We start from the raw sequence: 20842 nt of genomic DNA on the forward strand, positions 1-20842 counted from the left end.
GCTCTCCCGCTGCATCCAGAACCCCTTGACTTGTCCCCAGGCTTCTGTGGCAAAAACAAGGCCAGCCAAAGCGGGGAGCAGGTGGGGGCGGGGGCAGGAGGCGTGAACACAGGGGAAAGAAACAGTGTCCCCGAACAGCCTCGGGCAGTCACCCGCGTCCCGGGCAAGGTTGCTGGGACGCACATGGTACGGAACATCACTCTCAGTCTTCAGAGACTTTAGAACATTCAGGAAGCTTCGAGAATTGAGATCCTAGAGCCCCAGAGTCCCACAGCCTCCAGGGTATCAGAGTCACAGGCATCTTTGAACTCGAGAGGGACAGCGAGCACCTGGTGGGGACGGGAGACTCAGCAGGGCCTGCCCTGCTCCGCCACACCACTGGGCTGGGCTCTGTGTCCCAGGGCCCCTGCTGCACACCTCCCACCCAAGAGAACCTCCTTTCTCAGGAAATGTGTGTCTGGTCCGAATCAGGTCGTCCGTTGTCCTGATGGTGATTTCTTGAGCACCCACTGTGTCCTAGGCCCTGGGCTAAGTACTTAAGGAACTGCTTCTCAAGGTTTCCAGCACAGAATACTGGGTTTGTTTGAGTGGTTTCAGCTCCCAAGCCGTTGTGGACAGGGGCTTGGGGTAAAGTGTAATAAAAATTAAAGGAAAAAGAGATGTATAAAGTACAAGCCCAAGGAACGTCTGTGGTGGTCCAGTGGTTAGAACTCCACGCTTCCACCGCAGGGGGCACAGGTTCGATCCTTGGTCAGGGAACTAAGATCCCAGTGAGACCAAAAAAATAGAAGAAAAAATAAAATGCAAGCCTGATTTTAAGATGATTATTATAAGAGTAAAAAAAAAAAACAAACAGAAAATTCTGTCAAACTGCTGTAGAAGTTCGAAACACTGTCTCTGTGCTGCCCTAATCCCCACACAGCCCGCTGAGGAAGCTCCTCAGAGGCGTGAGAGTGCCCTGCAGGGGTGTGAGCGAGCCATTGCCAACAGCCTAGGGGAGGCGCGCCCCCTGGTGGAGGGTCCTGGAAGTGGCTAAAAGGGGACTTGGGGATCCGGTTAGTGCACCCAGGGGACCGCCGAGGAGGAGCAACCCAGATGGGAGGGTGGGGCTGAACTCTGGAGCCTCCGATGCCACAACGGGGAGTGTCACCCCTGAGCAAGATGGAGGTGCCCCTAGATGGAGGTTTGGTGTATATCTGTACGGGTTCTGTCCCTTTCTCAGGTCAGAGGTGCGGAAGGGTGGTACCGAAATGTACCACCAGGAGGGAGGGAGACCAGGAGGAAGCCCTGCACGCTGAGTTGGGGAAAGGCGGAGGTTGGCAGGGGTCGGGCGCCAGCAGCATTCTGAAGGGTAGGTTTTTTGTGCGTCAGGTGTAGTCAACACACGAGAGGAAGAGGGGTGCAGGAGGCTTCTTCCACACTCGGGCTGTGGAGACGGCAGGCCTCTTCTGGGTTCCAGCTCTGCTACTTTCATGCTCTCAGGGAGGCGTGACGTGGCCTCCCTGAGCCTCTTGTTTTCTCGCCTATGAAATGGCAAATACACAAACCCCTGGCACCAAAAATAGACAAAAGCCTATACATAGCATGTAGAGTATTTATTGAGTGCTGACTCTGTCCCATGTGCTGCGATGAGCACTTTTCAGTGAACCCCAAAACCGCCTGTGAGGCTGGTGCTATAATGACCTTCAGTTTACACACCAGAAACTGAGGGACAGAGAGGGCTGGTAATCCACCTGAACTCACACAGCGAGTGGGTGGTAGAGCTGGGATTCAAAGCTAGGGTGCTTCCAGAATCTGTACTTTAGCCCCGCATTATGTAGCTACTTTTAGAAAGGATAGTCTAAAAGCCCGGTGCATAGTAGGTGCATAGTAAGTTTTATATGAAATGATTTTCATTTTTATAAGTGTTGAGCAGTCCATCCTCATTTTTTTTCTGCTGGGTGAACTGAGACTCAGAGATGGGCAGGGGAGTGCCTGAGGACCTTCAGCCCTGCAGGCTACGTGGAAGAATAAGAGCTAATATTAATTATATAGTGCTTGTTATTTAGTCGCTCAGTCGGGTCTGACTCTTTGAGACCCCATGGACTGTAACCCGCCAGACTCCTCTGTCCAGGGGATTTCCCAGCCAAGAATGCTGTAGCAAGGTGCCATTTCCTTCTCCAGGGGATCTTCCCGGACCAGAGATGGAACCCACGTCTCCTGCCTTGGCAGGCGGGTTCTTTACTGCTGACCCACCAGAGAAGCACATTACATAGCACTTACCGGGCATGTAACATTGTCTGAGGCCTTTTGCACGGTTTGACTCACTTAATTCTCACACGTCCCTGTGAGGTGGGGACCCTGATTATCGCTGTCATATGGATGAGGAAACTAGACCCAGAGAAGTAAAGTCACTGCCCGAGGTCACACGGGAAGAAGGGACGAGGCCGCGACCGCCCCAGGTTGGCTGGCTCTGGCGCCGCACACATCCGCCCTCTGCCCTCTCCTTGCCTGGCAGGCCGAGAACCTCCTGCTGGACGCCGAGGCCAACATCAAGATTGCCGACTTTGGCTTCAGCAACGAGTTCACGCTGGGCTCGAAGCTGGACACATTCTGCGGGAGCCCCCCATACGCCGCCCCGGAGCTGTTCCAGGGCAAGAAGTACGACGGGCCGGAAGTGGACATCTGGAGCCTCGGCGTCATCCTGTACACGCTCGTCAGCGGCTCCCTGCCCTTCGACGGGCACAACCTCAAGGTGCTGGGCGAGGCTGGCACGGGGGCTCTGACTCCCCTGGGGAGGGTGTCTCTGGCCTTCACAGTCCCCATCCCCCAGATCCCTCCCCTACAGAGGCCCGGAGGGGCGGGGCTGAGTTCTCAAGGCAAGATGGGGGTCAGGCAGGACAACGTCGGGGTTCGGGCATGGGCTCGCAGCTGGCAAGCTTGGATTCAAACCCCGCTCACTCACCCATCCACTCCGTATATAGTTATTGTTTACTGTCCACGAGTCGGGCTCTATTTTAAGTTTTGCAGACATGGGGTAAACAAAGGAGACATGCTGCTCCCCGGGTGATCCCTGAAAACAGGCCAAGTGGGAGAAGCCAGTCACTAAAGGCCCCCCGTGGTAGATTCCATGCCTATGAAGTGTCCAGAACAGGCAATCACAGAGACCAAGAGCAGATCAGTGGTTGCCTAAGACGAGGGAGGCGGGGGGAGTTGGATGACAGGGTTTCTCCTGGGGGTAATGAAAATGTTCTAAAATGGATTTGAGTGATAACTGCAATAGCTCAGTGAATATACTAAAAAACCATTGAACGGTGCACTAAAAAAAAAAAAAAAATCCTTGTCTCATGCTGACATTCTTGCAACAGAGCCAGGCAGAAAATAAAATAATAAGCAAAATATATAGCACATTAGATGCTGGCCAGTTCTATAGAAGGGGGTGGGAAGCGTGGGGTGAGTTGTAGTGTTGGGTTGTTTCTTTTTTTTTCTCCCTTTGAATTTTTAATTCTGAAACATGCTGATCAACAGAGAAGTTGTCAGACTAGAACAGAGGACAGAGTCCTTTTCGGGAGATGCTCTGATTGCCAGCCCGTGGCCACGTGTGCTGCATGTATGTGTCTGCATATGCCCGTGTTCTCACTGCCATCGCGGTTCCTGATGGAACATACGGGAGTCAGTTGTAGACACCACATCCCTTCCCCCTCTGAAGGTTGTGTATAGCCGGGATCCCCTGAGGTGGGGCATTTTCCGTCCACGATCACGCTCAGGAAATCCAGCGCTGATGCAGTCCCCAGCTCTAACCCACGGCCCGTGCTTGGGTTTCATCAGTCATCCCAAGAATATCCTTGGCAGCTATTTTCTTCTCCTGTCCCAGCGTCCCCTCGGGCACCCTCATTGCATTCGGTTGTCCTGTCTCTTTAGTCTCCTTTCATCTGGAACAGCTCCTGGGCGGTTCTTTGTCTTCCGCGGCCGGCAGTGATGAGTTCAGGCCAGTCATCTTGGAGAAAGAGCCTCCCTCGGCCTGGGTTGCCCAGTGTTTCCTCCTGATTGGATCCAGGTGGTGCATTTCGGGTGGGAATTCCAAAATTCTGGCAGGAGTGCTCAGGCCTGCTCAAAGTGGCCGAGAGGAGCAGTCAGGGGATCGGGGACGTCATTGCCAAGGACAGGACAGCAAAGCCCTGAGTGATAAGTTGGAGGGGCCCCTTGTCACCATGGCGTCAGCCAGTCAGCCAGCCCCTTTGAGCCTCAGTCTCCCCCTCTGTTCAGTGAGGACCCTAAAGTACCAGCCTCATAGCAGCGATGTGAGGACTTGATGAGATCAGATAACAATCTTCCTGAGCCCCAAGCGTGAAATCAGGAGATCTTCCCAAAGGGCCAGGCCGGGGTCTCACCCGTCCCAGGTTCTTGTCACTTGATGCTGCCCTGTTTTCCCCACCAGGCACCCCAGGCCTTGCTGGCTGTGTGGCTGGGAGCCATCTCTGCTCTGTCATTTCCTTGCTGAGTGACCTTGAACAAGTCTTTCTGAACCTCTCCTTGTGGGGACACTTACAGCCAGGCTGGGTGTGTGAGGCCCTTCACCAGGACTTGGCATCAGGCCAGAGTGTCACCCCTGGGAGCTGCCCTGGTGGAGGGGTCAATGTCCCTTTGATTACTTCGCAGCATCACACGACAGAGGCAGTGTGGAGCAGTGGTTGCACAGCACAGGTTCCAGGGCCTGATTGCCTGGCTTTGAACCCTGGCCCTGCCACTTTCTGGCTGCACAAACCCAGAGCAAGTGACTTAACCTCTCTGGGCCTCAGTTTCCTCATCTGGAAAATGGGCGTCATGACCCTGCTCCACAGCATTCTTGTGAGCATAGATGTCATATGTGTGAAGTGCTTAGAACGCAGCTGGCTCATGATGAGGGCTCTGAAAGCAACACTTATCACTATGAAATATTCACAACCCTCTGGGCTGTGATAATGTGCAGTGTAGGAGGCTCCCCAGGCCTAGGCCTCATCGCGCCCTGTTAGGAGAAGGCACCCGGAGGGAACTCCCAGCCCAGGCCCTGGCACAGGGCTCCACCCAGAGACACCCCTTTCTCCCTTCACCTCCCACTCCATTTTCTCTCTCTCTCAGTTCTTTGTTCAGGATGGTAGGGGCCTCCACTGGTCTGCCATGCCATGGAGCATGGAATTTATTTTTTTCTTTTGTAGCCTTGGCAGGGCCTTCCTAAAAAGCCCTAAAAAAAAAATCAGCATGTAAATCAGTGTTCATTCTTGGAGACTGCCAGGGCCTCATAGCTTTTTGGAAAGACAGGTGGGGGGCGCGGGCAGGATGCCCCTCTCTCGTCCCCTTTTGTAAACTTGGTCTCTCCTTTTGTTTTCAGTTTTGCCCGTGCCGGGTCTTCCTTGTGGCACACGGGCTTCTCTTATTGCAGAGCAGACTCTGGACAATGCGGCTCAGTTGTTCCAGCGCACAGGCTTTCTAGTCACGACAAGTGGGATTAGTTGGCCCGTGACACGTGGGATCTTAGTTTCCCAGACCAGGGATTAAACCTGTATCTCTTGCATTGGAAAGCAGCTTCTTAACGGGAGAAGTTCCCCAAACCTAGTATTTAAAAAGCACCTGCTCTGGGCCTGACTTGTACTAGGCATTCACTTCTCTAAACTCACTCCTGCCCTGGAAAGTGGGTGCTATGGTCCCTGTTTACAAATATGAAAACTAAGGCCCCCGAGGCCAACTCACTGGCCCACCTCCCCTCTTATCTGGCTCACAGAACTCACACACTCTAAGATTTCCTCAAAGTGAAAAGTTATATTGCTTTAAAAAAAAAAAAAAAAAAAAACCTGTTTGAAAACTTCTGCATCTGTAACAGTGTTCCCATTTTACAGATGGGAACCGAGGTTGAGAGAAAGTGGTGGGGTTTTTCCCATCACGTCAGGGCTAGGACTTAGAGGCCCTGTCACTTCTGTCGGGGGATTGAGAAAGAAGAAGAGAAAGTGTGTGTGTGTGTGTGTGTGTGTGTGAGAGAGAGATGGTTGGGGAGGTGGGGTGGACCTCTCCCCCAGTAACCCCCGTCCCCCCAGGAGCTGCGGGAGCGAGTCCTCAGAGGGAAGTACCGGGTCCCTTTCTACATGTCAACAGACTGTGAGAGCATCCTGCGGAGATTTTTGGTGCTGAACCCAGCTAAACGCTGTACTCTCGAGGTGAGCTCAGTCCCCAGCCCCACACCCCTTCCACTGAAGCCCTCTTGCCTGACACGGTTCCTCTCCCTGTCCAATCCACCACTGAAAGTTGAGGGGAGATGGGCAGCCCAGGGAAAGTATCCTAGACTCATCCTGACGCCACCGCCCCTGCCCCCCAACAGCCTCGCCTACTCCCCGACATGCCAGTAATTAGCTAATGAGCTCCTAGGATGATTACAGGGTGCTGGGGGCCCAGATGATACGGAGGAGGAAGGGTGGCTTCGGCAGGCTCCAGATGGGGGCTGGGGGTTGGGAGAGGAGGTGCTAGCTCTCAGGATGGCCTTGATTCTGGGGTGTTGGGCCTTGGAGGTGGGGGGCAAGGCAGAGCAGGAGCCCCATTTGGGAGCTATGTCTTTATCCCAGTGTCTTCTGACATCTCTCTCTTTCCCCTTCCATGTCCTGTTCCCAATTCCTGCAGCAAATCATGAAAGACAAATGGATCAACATCGGCTATGAGGGTGAGGAGTTGAAGCCATACACAGAGCCCGAGGAGGACTTCGGGGACACCAAGCGAATAGGTGAGGGTCGGGGAAAGCAGGGCTGTGGGCCACAGACCCGGGAGTGGGAACTTCCCAGCACCTACCTCTTTGGTTAGTGCGTCAGAGAAGTTTGCAAGGCACCTGGGGAGAGCAGAGAAGTCTGGGCTCTGGTCCCTGCCCTGCTACTTTGTAGCTGTGTGACCCTGGGCCAGTGGCTTCCCCTCTCTGTGCTTCTGTTTCCTTGTTTATAAAATGAGATAATCATAGAACCTGTCCTATAGGTTTGTTATAAATGAATGAGTTTATATAAAGCATTTACATTGGGCATGAAACAAGTGCTTTTGTGTCATAATAGACATGTGATAAGTGCTGTTGTCTAAGCTTTGACTATTAACACACAAGAACTCACAGGTGACTTCCAGAAGAGTTTGGACAAAGCCATCAATAATCTGCATGCTTGAGAAAAACTCCCACCTTGGCACATGCCTCACTCACTACCCCTTCAGTCCCAATCCCTTCAGCCCAGAGCCCTCGAACATTTGGCCCTAAAGCATTAGCCCTGGAAGAGCCCCTTAGGAACCATCTAGTAAACCCTCACTCTGCAGCTGATGAAACTGAAGCCACCATCAGATCTGGCTGTATTAATCAGGACTTCACAGTTGCAAGTAACAGAAAACCCAAGCCATTCTGGCTTCAGCCAGAAAATAACAATTGGTTGATCCATATGAAATCACCATTTTCATAGCTCAGAAATTAACATGAGCAATTTCATGTAGTTTAACCTAATAGTGATGTTATTTCATTCACATAACTGGAAAGGCCATGATATGTCAGCTTTCAGGCACAGCTGGATCCAGGTGCTCAGAGACAGTTGTTAGGAATCTTCTCAGTGGTGACTTCTTTCCCAGGCAGCTCTCCCTGCAGGAGCAAAGTGACCACAGCATGTGGTCCAGGTGTCCATGGCCTGGACACCTCAGCAGGAAGAGAAGCCACTTTCTTCATTTCCAATGGAAGCTGTAGGGTGGGACCCATTGGCTACCCCTGAAGCAGTCAGTGTGGCCTTGGGGATGGAACACTCTGATTGGTCAGACCTGAGTAATATGCCTGCCCCTGGGCTTTGGAGCAGGCAGGAGTCAGCTGGGGCATCTGAGCAGAGAAGAAGTATTCTTCCAAGGAAAATGAGGGTGCTGCTGGCAGAAGGGGGAATGATTACTGGACAGGCCAAAGTGCAGGCATTACTGTGTGATGCAGAAAAGAGTGGAAGGGAAGGATCTGGGGAGACTGAATCTCCTCTCCATCCCCCTCTCCCAGAGGTGATGGTGGGTATGGGCTACACGCGGGAAGAAATCAAAGAGGCCTTGACCAGCCAGAAGTACAACGAAGTGACCGCCACCTACCTCCTGCTGGGCAGGAAGACTGAGGTCAGAAGGCATCAGGGACATTCGGGATGCGCGATACCCGGGGTGGAGGGAGACCTCTGGGACAGAGGGGAAGGGGCTGAGGTTCCTCATCTGTCATCTTCCTGCAGGAGGGTGGGGACCGGGGTGCCCCGGGGCTGGCCCTGGCACGGGTGCGGGCGCCCAGCGACACCACCAACGGAACAAGCTCCAGCAAAGGCACCAGCCACAGCAAAGGGCAACGGAGTTCCTCCTCCACCTACCACCGCCAGCGCAGGCATAGCGACTTCTGTGAGTATTGCCCCAACACTTGCACATGCCATCCCTGGCCCCAGGGCCCCAGACCTGCATTATGTCAGGGTTCTCTGGCTGGCAAGCAGCAGAAACCGGCTCGAACCAACTGCAACAAAGGGAGAAACATCATATAAAGGTGCAGGGACATTGTATGGAATGTGGAGGCAGCCAGGCTCGGGAAGGGATTAGAAACTGGAAAAGCAGCCAGCCCTAGAACAGACACTCTGTCTTGCTTCTTCTTTGTTCATCTGGTTCTTCCTTTCTTTTTTTCATATCCTGCCTTACCTTTTCCCCAGTCTCTTAACTTCTTACAACTCAGTTTTAGAGGCCAGCTCAATAGTAGCTGAAATCTCTTTGATCCACTTGATAATCAGGGTCCAGTCAGGATTAATCCACTTGACTGGGACACAGGAGGACACATTGTACAAAAAGGCTGCTGAAAGCCTGCCCTCTTGCCTCTCTTCCAGACTTACTACTGGGAAGGGGCTGGGGAGACACCTGCTTGCATCCTACATTCTTCAACTAACAGATATCTCATTTCCTGCAGAAAATAGATCCACGACCACTGCCACCATAAATGAGACATGGGAACTTGGCAAGAGGTCTCTACCTCTACCCTCATCTTAATCATCTTCACAATATTTTTTAACAGCTTTATTGAGAAATAATTCACATACTATGCAGTTCACCAATTTAAAATACACAATTAAGTGGCATTAGTACGTTCACAGATTTGTGCATCTTTCACCACAGTCAGCTTTAGAACATGGTCAGTGTTCTAAAAGAGACTCTACAATCCTTAGCCATCTACTTTGAACCTCCCATCCACCCCAGCCCCCCAACCCTGACAACTACTAATCTACTGTCTCTATAGATTGCCCTATTCTGGACCTTTCTTATAATTAGAATCATACAATCCATGGCCTTTTGTGACTGCCTTCTTTCACTAAGCATGTTTTCAAGATTCATCCATATCATAGCATGTACCAATACTCCACTTTTTTATTGCCAAATAATATTCCATCACATGGATATACCATATTTTGTTTATGCATCACCAGTGGGGGGTCATTTGAGTGTTCACCTTTGGCTATTGTGAGTAATTCTCTGTGTGGGTCTTTGTTTTCATTTCTCTTGGGTGTGTGCCTAAGGGTGGAATCGCTGGGTCATATGGTAACTCTGTGTTTAATAGTTAAATAACTGCCAAGGTGATTTCCAACTTTCTATAGTTTTTGCATCCCTGCTTCTCCTGGGGGTGAAGTTCCTTACCCTGGGACAGGCACTAGTACAGGAAGAGGGAAGTCAGGGAAGCTTAGTCTTGAGCAGGAAGTATCCTGGATGGTCAAGCCATTCCCCTTCCCTGGGTTTCCTTTTCCCCACCTGTACAATAGTGAGATTGGCCCAGAAAGACCCTGAGAAGCTTGTGATTCCATCAATCTATGATTAGAACATGTTAACCTTTAAAAATACTCCACATGGAGAGCTTCTGGGTTCCGGGGTTCACGGGATGAAAGGTGTCGATGGGAGCCCGTGTGTGTCACTGTAGAGCTTGCGATGCTTCCGGGGCTTTCGAGCATTAAGTTTTCTGAATTTTAACACACAGAAGTTCCGACTCTCTGAAGTTCTAGAACACCCTTAACCCCTGGGTTCTAAAACCGTAAATTTCGAAGAGGTTCTAAGGGACCAGATTTGTTTTTTTTTTTTTTTAAATATAGAACGCTTCACGAATTTGCGTATCATCCTTGCGCAGGGGCCATGCTAATCTTCTCTGTATCATTCCAATTTTAGTATATGTGCTGCTGAAGCGAGCACCCAAATTTGTTTTGTTTTTGAAATTAATAGTCACATCCTTCAAAACTCGATAGTGCAGAAAGCGTAGACAGTAAAAACATCTTTGTCCTACACGTCTCTCCCAGCCCCCAGTCCCATTTGGAAACAGCCACGGTTACCAGTTTCATATGAGCTCTTTTGGAGAAGTTTTATTCATATATAAATATATAAAGATAGAGACATGAAAAGAATGAGAAAGATATGAAAATGCATAAAGATGTATAAATGCAATATTAATATATTAATATACCATAAAGATATTCTCCCTTTTAATAGAAGTGATAGTCTTTGGGCAACATGCATTATAAACAAGTCCAGATAAATAGATATAGATAGGTGCGTACTTCCTCCTCATTTTTACACATGGGAGCCCACTGTAGACCTCATACCTAGCCTTGCCCTTTCTACCTCACAGTCTGTCTTAAAGATCTTTCTGTATGGGAACATTGTTTATAGTTGCACTGTATTCCATTGGGTGGCGATATCTTGACTTATTCAGTTATTCAGGGGTGTTGAGGCTGTTCCCAATCTTTTGGCCTGAAAAAAAGAACAAGGAGTAGGATTCAGTGAATAACCTGCACAAGCATTGTGTCATTTATGTGGAGCGTCTGAGTCCGTGAACCCGTGTCACTTAGATGTCAGAGTAGCCTGTGCGAGGAATTCTGAGGTTCTCAGGATCACCCAGAGCAGATTTTTGCTTTTTCTGCTGACGCCAGCACAAAACTGTCCCCTCCCTCTCCTAGGTGGCCCATCCCCCGCACCCCTGCACCCCAAGCGCAGCCCAACCAGCACGGGGGAGGCGGAGCTGAAGGAGGAGCGCCTGCCCGGCCGGAAGGCGAGCTGCAGCGCTGCAGGGAGCGGGAGCCGAGGGCTGCCCCCCTCCAGCCCCATGGTCAGCAGCGCCCACAACCCCAACAAGGCAGAGATCCCAGAGCGGCGGAAGGACAGCACGAGCACCCCTGTGAGTTGGGGGGTGCTGGGGGGGATGGCACCCTGGCTGCCCCGCCTGTGGCCCAGCCTGTCAGTGTCACCTGGGTGACATTTCCCACACTCCGTCATTTCCCATCTCTCCTGTTCCGCAGACCACCGCACAGGGTTCTGTTGTATCCATTTAGTCATTCATTCAACACACATGAGTGCGCTCTCTGCCTGAGCTCGTACTCAATTCTAGTGTATAAGTTAGGATTCAGTGTCAAAAAGAAATTCCCTGTGCTTTCAACTTGAAGGATTTAATATGGAGAATTAGCTGTGGTGCTTACACAATTGTAGGAAGGGCTGGAGGAGCAGGCATTGGACCAGACCTACAGGAAAGGCATATTACCACGGCAGAACTGACCCACCAAGGGAGCTCCCGCCTTTGAGGCCCCCTCGAGCTCTGCTCAGTTCAAGAACATACAGTCAGGGCTACGATGCAAGTCTCAGAAACGTCATCCTCCACCAGAAGAGCCTCTTGCTGCCCAGAGGTCTGGAGAAGCGGCACTGGTGCCCTGCTGAAGCAGAGACCCTCATTCCAGTCTTGCCTGTGTGAGCAAATGTCAGAGGGGGCAGGAAGGTGGCTGCCACCCCATTTCCACCTTCCAGATCTCCACAAGAGCAGAGGTTGCCAGATCCCATTCATACCCAGAACCTGGGCTGCTGAAGAGTTTCTGGGGAACGCAGCATTTGGCTTTCTGGCTTCTGCAGCTCCCTAGAATGCTATAATACAAGCTGAGGGAACCAAAACATCCTCAACATCAGGAGACAGAGGTGGAAGCAAGTTATAGGAAGGTGGTCCAGATGCAGAAGCTGCACAGACCAGCGTTTGAATTACATTGATGAGCTGTGTCCCCTCGAGCAGGTGACTTCCCCTCTCTGAGCTTCACTGTGCCACCCTGTGAAATGAGCTTACCAAAGAGCTTGGGTTGTCAGGAGGATCTTGTGCCATCCTCACACAGTGCCTGGCTCAGGAAGCACTCAATGAATGAAAGCTCTTGTTATTGTTGAAATACATCCACACTTTTAAGACACTAAAAAAGGGCAGCAAATTACCCCCTCCCCCCAAAAAATAGAAGAAAGGAAATAATAAAGGGAAGAAATCAATACAGGAGAAAACAGATGTACACGAGAGAAAGTCAACAAGCCAAAAGCTGATTCTTTGGAATAATAAAGTCAGTGGACCCCTAGCAAGACTAATTAAGAAAAAAACACAACATTGTAAATCAACTGTACTTCAATTTTTAAAAAGAAAGAAGATAGCAAGCAAAAGTCACCAGTATCAGAAGTGAAAAGGAGAGCTTCATTGTGACATAGAAAGAAAGATAATATTAGGAACTACTTTATGCCAGTAAATTTGACAGTTTAGACAAAATGGACAAATGTCTTTTAGAAACACACCAAAACTGACCCGAGAAGAAATAGAAAACCGGAGCAGTCTCAACACTTTCCCATAAAGAAAACTCCAGACCCAGATGGCTCTAAACTGGTGGAAGTCTTCCAAACATCGAAAGAAGAAATAATACCTATCTTAGGCAGACTTCCAGAGGAAAAAGGGATCACTTTCCAGCACATTTTATGAGGCAACAAAATCCTGATACGCTATTCCTGTCCTCAGCTCAGTGCAGTGCAGGGTGGAGATGTATGTATGAACAGAGGTGGTCAGTACAAAGCAATGTGGCCAATACAATACAAGGCTGTAGCTGGGAGCGCAAAGAAGGTAGCTGACTCAGCCAGGGCCCAGGGCGGGGATATGTTGACCTGACACCTGAGAGATCCCTAGGAGTGAGTCAGAGGGAAAGGTAGGAGGAAGACCCAAGCAGAAGAAACAGCCTGTGCGAAGGCCTTTAGGAGGAGAGATGCGACTTCCCTGGCAGTCCAGCAGTCATCACTCCGCCTTCCCACACAGGAGGCCTGGGTTCAATCCCTGGTCCGGGAACTGAGATGCCATATGCCTCTCAATGTGGCCTGAATAAGTATGTTTTTAAAAGCTTGACATGGCTGGAGGTGGGCAAGGCTGCCCCCTGGGAACTTTCCGTGACCTTCTCTCCTCCCAGCTCCAAGGCCCCCCATGACTCTCAGCCTGCATTGCTGGCATGACCCATTGACCTTTCATGTCTTTAGCCAAAGTATACCATCACCTACTCACTCTTGGTTCACACACAGGCCCCTGCCTCGTTCCTAATGAGGTAGGCCAGAGAGGGTAAAAGGGATTAAGGAGGGTCCCTTTGCCCCCTCACTCTCCTCCTGGCTTTGTCTCCTACAGAACAACCTCCCTCCCAGCATGATGACCCGCAGAAACACCTACGTTTGCACAGAACGCCCGGGGGCTGAGCGCCCATCCTTGTTGCCAAATGGCAAAGAAAACAGGTATGAAGGGAGGGCAGCAACGGGGAAGGAGAGATGGGGTGTAGTGAGCAGTGCCCCCTGATCTAAGATGTTAGACGTTGTGGGGAGGGATGGTGTGGGGACGGGGGAGTCTGCATGTCTGCCGTTCCTTTGGCAGAATCTTCCCATGTCCTCCTGGTCCCAGACCCCCCTGAAAAATCCTCCCCCCTTAATTAATTAGTCATCAGCACCAGCAAAGCAGTCTGCCCCACTCTCTGCCCACGAGCCTGGGGAACCTGAGTTCATTTTTTTTGAATGATCCATTTTTAGAGTTGGAGAGAAGCCCTAGAATGTCACAGCTTCAACATCCTCTAGTTGGCGGGATTTCAAACTTACTTGCCTGAGTTGGTTCAGGCTCCTTCAGCTGGCAAGTGAGGTAAACTAGTGCAGGCTGGCTGGAGCATACAAAAGGAATGAATTGGTTCACATCACAGTTCAAGTCCCAGAGTGGGGTGGGCTTCAGGATCATGACACTCCCACCCATCAGGATTAGAGGGCGTGACTCCCAGGTGCACTCTGGGAAACACCCAATACAGGGATGTAGGTATCACTCTGGTGAGGGCAGGGGGTAGTGTTTGGAAGCGGTGATTCAGCTCTGAGTTCCAAATCTCGCCTTTGCACTCCACGAGCAAGATGACCATCAGCAGGTGTCTGAGCCTCCGTTTCCTCCTGTTTGAGATGGAGCTGATGTTCTCTGCCTCCAATCCCATTAGAGGGATCTGGTGGAGATCAGGTGTGTCCTGTTACCTCACACAAGGTCTGAGTCATAGTAGGCATTCGATGAGTCAGAACTTATTTGGGGGTTATTAAATAAAAATAATAATAGCCAACATTTATCAAGCAGTAGCTGTAGGCTGGGCCTGTGCATGTTAGCTGGTTGAATGCCCCTAACAATTCTATGAGATCCATCCTGGTGTCTCCATTTTACAGCTGAGGGAATGAGGCACAGATAGGTTAAGTAACTTGTCCAAAGCCACACAGCTGGTAAGTCAAGGAGCAAGGATTCCAGACTGACTCCAGAATCTGTACTGTTAATCACTATAATATATGGCCTCCAAGTCCTGGCCAAGCGATAGCATATAGTTAGGTTATAGATTCAGGAGTGAAGAGATCATAAGGCACAGGAGATGAGGTGGAGGTTTAGTCCTCTGTGATCCAGAAGTAGGAGGCAGGGTCCTCCAAGGATTCAGGACCACTCTTAACATGAGACTGCAGCTCTAGATCTGAGGCCACTGCACCAGTTGCCACCATTTCCCAACCAGCAAAAAGGGTGGAAAGACAGTGGAGTGCAAACTGCTTTTCTATTCAAAGACATGACCCAGAAATGGGCCAAATCACTTCTGCTTACATCCTATTGGCCAGAACATGGTCATATGACCATACCTAGCTGCAAAGGAAGCTGGGACATGTAGTCTTTGGCTGGGTAGCCATGTGCAATGTTTATACTCTTAGGGGTTTGGTTACTAAGAGTAAAACGTTGTGTATGGATTCTGGGTGAGAGGTAATGGTATCTGCCAATTAGGGCTCCCTCTTTGAGATTTGGGGTCCCTAGAAGGATATTAATTGGAGGTCTGGCTTCTGCTGTGAGGACTGGGAGGGTCAGAGGGCCTGAAGAAGGTCCTAGGATAATAGAGCCACCCCTGCCTACACAGAATCTTGAGAATTAGAGAGAGGGTTCCTTCCTTTTTATTATTACCTGTTGAAAATTTTCATAATGAATGTAAGTTTCCTTGATGTTCACATCTATTCCTCTCCCACGTTTGAATAATGAAAGTTCAGATAGCAAAGTGTTTGCACAATTGATGGGGTTCCTGAGGTTTGGATGGCAAATAGCAGGGGATTCATTTAAAAGTATATATGAATCTATTCAATTGCCAAGTTTGGAGAGAGGAGAGTTGGGACAGGGGATGGTTTGGAGGGGACAGACCTTGAAGAAAGGATGGTTTGAAGGAAGAATGATTTAGGAGGTGAGAAGAGTCAGTCAAATAATGCTAAGGGTGTACAGGGCACAACCCACACAGCTCTGCACCGCAGCCCTGTCTCTGAGTTCCAGCTTGGCAAAGGTTTCTGATCTCAGGACAGACCAGTGAGGAATCAGAGGGACTGAGGACTCTGGCCTGCCTCAAAGCTCCACCCTAACTTGTACCTCTCTGCTCACAGCTCGGGTACCCCACGGGTGCCCCCCGCCTCTCCCTCCAGTCACAGCCTGGCTCCCCCATCAGGGGAGCGGAGCCGCCTGGCACGCGGCTCCACCATCCGCAGCACCTTCCACGGTGGCCAGGTCCGAGACAGGCGGGCAGGGGGCGGGGGAGGTGGGGGCGTGCAGAATGGGCCCCCCGCCTCCCCCACACTAGCCCACGAAGCCACGCCCCTGCCCACTGGGCGGCCCCGCCCCACCACCAACCTCTTCACCAAGCTGACCTCCAAACTGACCCGAAGGTGAGCCCCACGGGACATGTGGGACAGGGAGAGGGATGGGGGGGCTGATGGGCCCTAACCTGTCTTCTGCTCTACTCTGCCTCCTGTACCCCGATATCTCCGTCTCCTTCTCCTCCTCTTCCTCCATCACTCTTCACCTCCCTCCTCACACTACAGGGTTACCCTCGATCCCTCTAAACGGCAGAACTCTAACCGCTGCGTTTCAGGCGCCTCTCTGCCCCAGGGATCCAAAATCAGTAAGTCCCCTCCACCTCTGCTCTCACTGGTTCTGCCTCCCTGTCTGCATGTCTGACCCGTTTGCGGGCCTGGCGGGAGGGGGCGCTGTGAGTTGGGTAGGGGGTCTGTATGTGGGCTCTGGTCGTTCATTTACTCAGATAATAATAAACCCTCAGTCTGGAGCCAGACTCAGGGTTCAGACCCTGAGCTCTTCTGAGAGACTTTAAGCAAATGATTCAACCTCTCTTGGCCGCACTTTCCTTTCCCCTAAAATGGGGATAGTAATAACAGTATCTTCCTCACAGGGTTGTTGTGCAGACTAAGTGAGGTGATACATGGACTGGGCTTTGAATGTTGCCCCGGAAAATACTTCATGTTTTCTATCATTTTTATTCTTTGAGTGTCTACTGTGTGCTTCACACCATCGTGAGCCCAGAGTAAAGTGAACGAGAGGGATAAAATCCCTGCCCAGGGCATTCTACTAGGGGACCCAGACAGTAAACAATAAATAAAGTATATAGACTATCAGGTGGTGGCAAGTACTAAGGAGAAAAACAGAGCCACGAATGGGGGTAGGGGGGTGGAGGTGATGTGCCTGTCAGGATATGGGAAGGAAGGGCACAGTTTAAATGGAGCGGGCCTCGCTACAGAGGTGTCACTTGAGCACAGGCTGAAGGAGGGGTTTGTGTGTCTGTCTGTCTCCTATATGTAGGTGTGTCTCTACCCACCCTGCCTCTCTTTTGTCCTCCAAATTCTTCAGTATCTTTCCTCCAACCTGCACTAACCATTTCCGAATGGGCTCCCTTTCTGGGTATGGAGAGGGAGATCAAATCCTGACTCCCAGCCCAGCTCCAGCCCTCAGGGAGGAACCAGGGCTGAGGCAAGGACTACCCGAGTCCTGGAGGCAGTGGATTGAGGGAGGGGGGGCCCCTTTATGTCCAAATTAGACACTCATCCCCCCACTCTTCCTGTAGGGTCACAGACGAACCTGAGAGAATCGGGGGACCTGAGGTCACAAGGTGAGTGTCTGTGCCCCCCCTTTTGCCTCAGACCCCTCTTGTGTAAGTACCTCTCCTTACCACCCCTGCCAGACCCCTGGTCGGGGCCCGAGCCTCATCCTCCAAGGCCAGTTTCCTGAAATGCTTCTATGACCCCCTCTTCTCTGCCACTTACTCTTGTGCACCCCCGCATTGATTTCCTCTCATGTCCAACTCCATCCCTGAGCATCATCCCTTGACCATCTTTAACTTCAGCCTCTCCCATCTATAACCCACTCCTCCCCCTGTTGACACCACACCACCTTTCCCCTGTCATCCAGTGAGGCACAATGGTTGCCGAGAACCCTGGGCCAGTATAGAAACCTCAGTGAAAATAGGGAGCCTCCCCAGCAGGGCCAACAGTCCCAGGACCTAATCTCATTGGCTGGAGTTGGGTCACATGTCCATCCCTAAACCAATGCTTGTGACCAGAAGGGTGGAGTACTCTGATTGGTCAGACTTAGTCACATGCTCATCTTTGAACCAATCAGAGTGTGGGGAGAGATGTAGAATGCTCTCTTTGCCTGGAAGTGAGTCACGTGTTCACCCTTGGAGCTGAGAGGTGAGTCTGCCCCACCTAAACCAGAAAGACTAGATCTGCAATGCTTCTCAAGGAGAACACTCTTGGTGTTTTAGGAGACACATTTCTTTGTTAGGCAGGGCCCTTTCACACACTTCAGAATGTGTATCATTCTTGAACCATCCCTCCACCATGATAAATGGAGGCAGCGCTCCCTTCCCAAGACGTTTTGACAATCAAAAAGCCCTCAGAAATTTACTAATATCCGTTGGAAGGCAGTACTGCTCCTAGGTATGAGAAATCCCTAGTCTAGAGTGAGAATTGGTTCTCCAACGGAAAAATGATTATTACCAGAAGAAGGACATGTTAGGAAACAAATTGAGCTGCTATAGGGAAGAGACCCCAAAATACAAACAGGAATAAGTTTCTGCCTCACACAAACCGTGTGTCCAGGCCAGGCTGGCAGGGTCACTCTGTTATGTGAGGTCCTTCGGGTACCCAGGGCCCCTACATCCTCACCCCTAGAGCCCTGTCATCTTCACAGTCCACGCTAGCTCGTGCTGCAGCCTCACAGGAGGTGGGGCAAGAGAGTCCAGGGCACGCAGTTTCCTTTGCAAGAGGTGATACGGAGTTAGACGGTCACTTCCACGCACGTCCAGGCATTTGGAGACAAGACCACACCTGGCTGCAGGGGAAGCTGGGAAATATCGTTTCCAGGTAGACAGCTGTTTGTACAGCGGAAAGACCGTCCCCTGGAGTAAAAGAGGTTTTGAGAAGACGTATAGGAAAGCCTGTCCCAATGTGGGAACTGCGGGTTACCTTCATCTTCTCTCCCATCTCTAACCCGTCATATCTTCCCACCTCAGTTGCCATCTACCTTGGGATCAAACGGAAACCGCCCCCCGGTTGCTCCGATTCCCCTGGAGTGTGAAACTGACCAGCTCGCGCCCGCCCGAGGCCCTGATGGCAGCTCTGCGCGAGGCCACCGCGGCCGCCCGCTGCCGCTGCCGCCAGCCACAGCCGTTCCTGCTGGCCTGCCTGCACGGGGGTGCGGGCGGGCCCGAGCCCCTGTCCCACTTCGAAGTGGAGGTCTGCCAGCTGCCCCGGCCGGGCCTGCGGGGAGTTCTCTTCCGCCGCGTGGCGGGCACTGCCCTGGCCTTCCGCACCCTCGTCACCCGCATCTCCAACGACCTCGAGCTCTGAGCCGCCACGGCCCCGAGTCCTCTCCTTTTCCTCGCCCCCTTCACTTCGACAGAGAAAGGGGGTCAAGGAGGGGATTCTCCCTTTGTCATCACCTCAGTTTCCCTGAAATGGATTTGGGGGCAGAGGTTGTCCCCTCTGTGTTCTCCGGGGCCGCTGAGCAGGAGAGAAGAGTGAAGGGGCTTCGCAGGGGGGAGCTGGCACCTTCCTGGAGCCCCTAGCCCACCCGGTCCGCCCTCACCCTGCCATGGGACACCTGAGGAGACTTTGGGGGCAGAGCGGGGCAGAAAAGGAAACTGAGGAAACTTCCATTCCCCGACAGCTCAAGAATTAGGCCTTGGGCAGGGACAAGAAGAGTTGCTGAGCCTAAAGACTGAAGAATTTGGGGTGTGGGGGGGCCGGGAGTGGGGGTCAGAGAGGCAAATTCCTTCCCCTCCCTCACCCCTCCTGCTCGAATCCCCCCTTCCTGCCCCAGGCTGGCGCGGGGCACTTTGTACAAATCCTTGTAAATACCCTCACACCCTCCCTTCTGCAGAGATCTCTGGAGGAGCTGCCGCTCTCACCTCTGGTTTTTAAGTTATTACACCCCCCACCCTCCTCCTGTCGGCCCCCTCACCTGCAGCCTGATGCCCAATAAACTTAGGAGAGTCCCCCCTCCCCCACGCTGACCCTGGGGTTTTCCTTCCCTGCCCTCACCTGCAAGTGAGATGAAGAGGTGTGTGACTTTGGGCCAGTGGTTTCTCCTTTCTGAGCCTCGATTTTCTCATCTGCAGAATGGGAGCAGTGGGGGTGTGGGGTCAAGGGTGATTGTGGAAGAGGGCAGGAAGGGACTCGGCCTCATCCACGAGGCCCCAGTTCCTATATCGGACCCCTGTTCATCCACTCACATACCCACCCACATGATATACTGGACTCTAAGCCACTTCTTACTCCAGTAGTACATTTATTCAATAAACAGTCATTGACCGGTGCCTACTCCATCCAGGCCCAGTGCTGGAAACGGAGATGCAGGGAGCCCCTGTCTATGGGGGGACATGGGTTCTGATAGACACTAGAGAAACCATTGCTTTTGGAGGGGGTTGGGCTAGAAGAGAAAGTGAGAGGGTTTGGGGAAGGCACTCCAGAAGAACTGCTGCTGGAGTTGGGCTCTGAAGGATGAGTAGGAGTTGGCCAGGTATTGGGCATCCCCTGGGCAGAAGCCTGGAAGTGGGAATGCATGGTATAGCTCAGAGAACTGTGGGTAATTTCAGTATGGCTGCTGTGTTGGGGGCTGGGTGGAAAATTAGCAAGAGGAATGCTGTATTAGGACTAACAATCCATCTACATTTAAGCAAAAAGGTATTTGCTCATTTCATAGGCCAGGGGTGCCTGACTAGGTACAGCTGGATTCAGGCCACAGGCTGGCTCATCTCTGCTTTTTTCAGTGTAAGTTTCATTCTAGTAGTTTCATCCAATAGGTGCCTGGTGTCAACGGTGACACCAGCAGTCCAAGCTTTTATCCTTCCCGTTTAGGGGCTATAGCAGAGTTCCTCATTGCCAACTTCAAGCAAAAGTCCCAAGACAGGCTCTCATTGGCCCGGATAAGTCATGTGATCACCCCAAACCAGTCACTGTGACTCTGGAGTGGCCTGTACCTAGAGCTGGACTTAGAGGGGTTCCTCAAAGAAAAGGTGTCACGATAAGGGAAGTAGAAGCATGATAGATGTAAGCAGAAAAGGGCTGTCCAGCGCAGGAGGGCAGGCACTTCACCAGAGCCTTGTGGGCCTAAGCGTGCAGTCTGGGCTTTTATCCAAGGGCACTGGGAGCCACGGAGGGTTGCTTGCAGGAAAGAAGCTTAGTTAAACTGTCTCACTTGCCTGTGAGG

General features: G+C 51.5%; 1 protein-coding gene and 1 non-coding gene across 5 annotated transcripts in view; one reads left to right on the top strand and one right to left on the bottom strand.

Moving 5' to 3' along the window:
- MARK4 (microtubule affinity regulating kinase 4) overlaps positions 1-19958 on the top strand; it is a 30203-nt gene extending 10245 nt beyond the window's left edge. The window contains exons 8-18 of one of the 4 annotated variants that reach the window (XM_086353119.1): positions 2498-2734; positions 6048-6167; positions 6625-6724; positions 7997-8106; positions 8214-8373; positions 10950-11167; positions 13445-13548; positions 15727-16005; positions 16162-16241; positions 17196-17240; positions 18645-19958. In XM_086353119.1, the coding sequence (XP_086209245.1) occupies positions 2498-2734; positions 6048-6167; positions 6625-6724; positions 7997-8106; positions 8214-8373; positions 10950-11167; positions 13445-13548; positions 15727-16005; positions 16162-16241; positions 17196-17240; positions 18645-18709 (1518 nt within the window). In that variant the 3' untranslated portion in view covers positions 18710-19958. The remainder of the gene's footprint in view (positions 1-2497; positions 2735-6047; positions 6168-6624; positions 6725-7996; positions 8107-8213; positions 8374-10949; positions 11168-13444; positions 13549-15726; positions 16006-16161; positions 16242-17195; positions 17241-18644) is intronic. The other 3 variants (XR_015146185.1, XM_086353118.1, XR_015146184.1) reach the window with 3 other exon arrangements.
- Positions 10082-10188, bottom strand: LOC147354047 (U6 spliceosomal RNA). The gene has a single exon (XR_015146733.1). It is a non-coding gene; the product is annotated as a U6 spliceosomal RNA (small nuclear RNA).
- Positions 19959-20842: the final 884 nt, after the last annotated feature.

This window comes from Bos grunniens, chromosome 18 (assembly GCF_055505025.1).
Source record: "Bos grunniens cultivar Pamir isolate PY7600 chromosome 18, Bosgru_T2T1.0, whole genome shotgun sequence".
In the NCBI taxonomy this organism is placed as follows: Eukaryota; Metazoa; Chordata; class Mammalia; order Artiodactyla; family Bovidae; genus Bos; species Bos grunniens.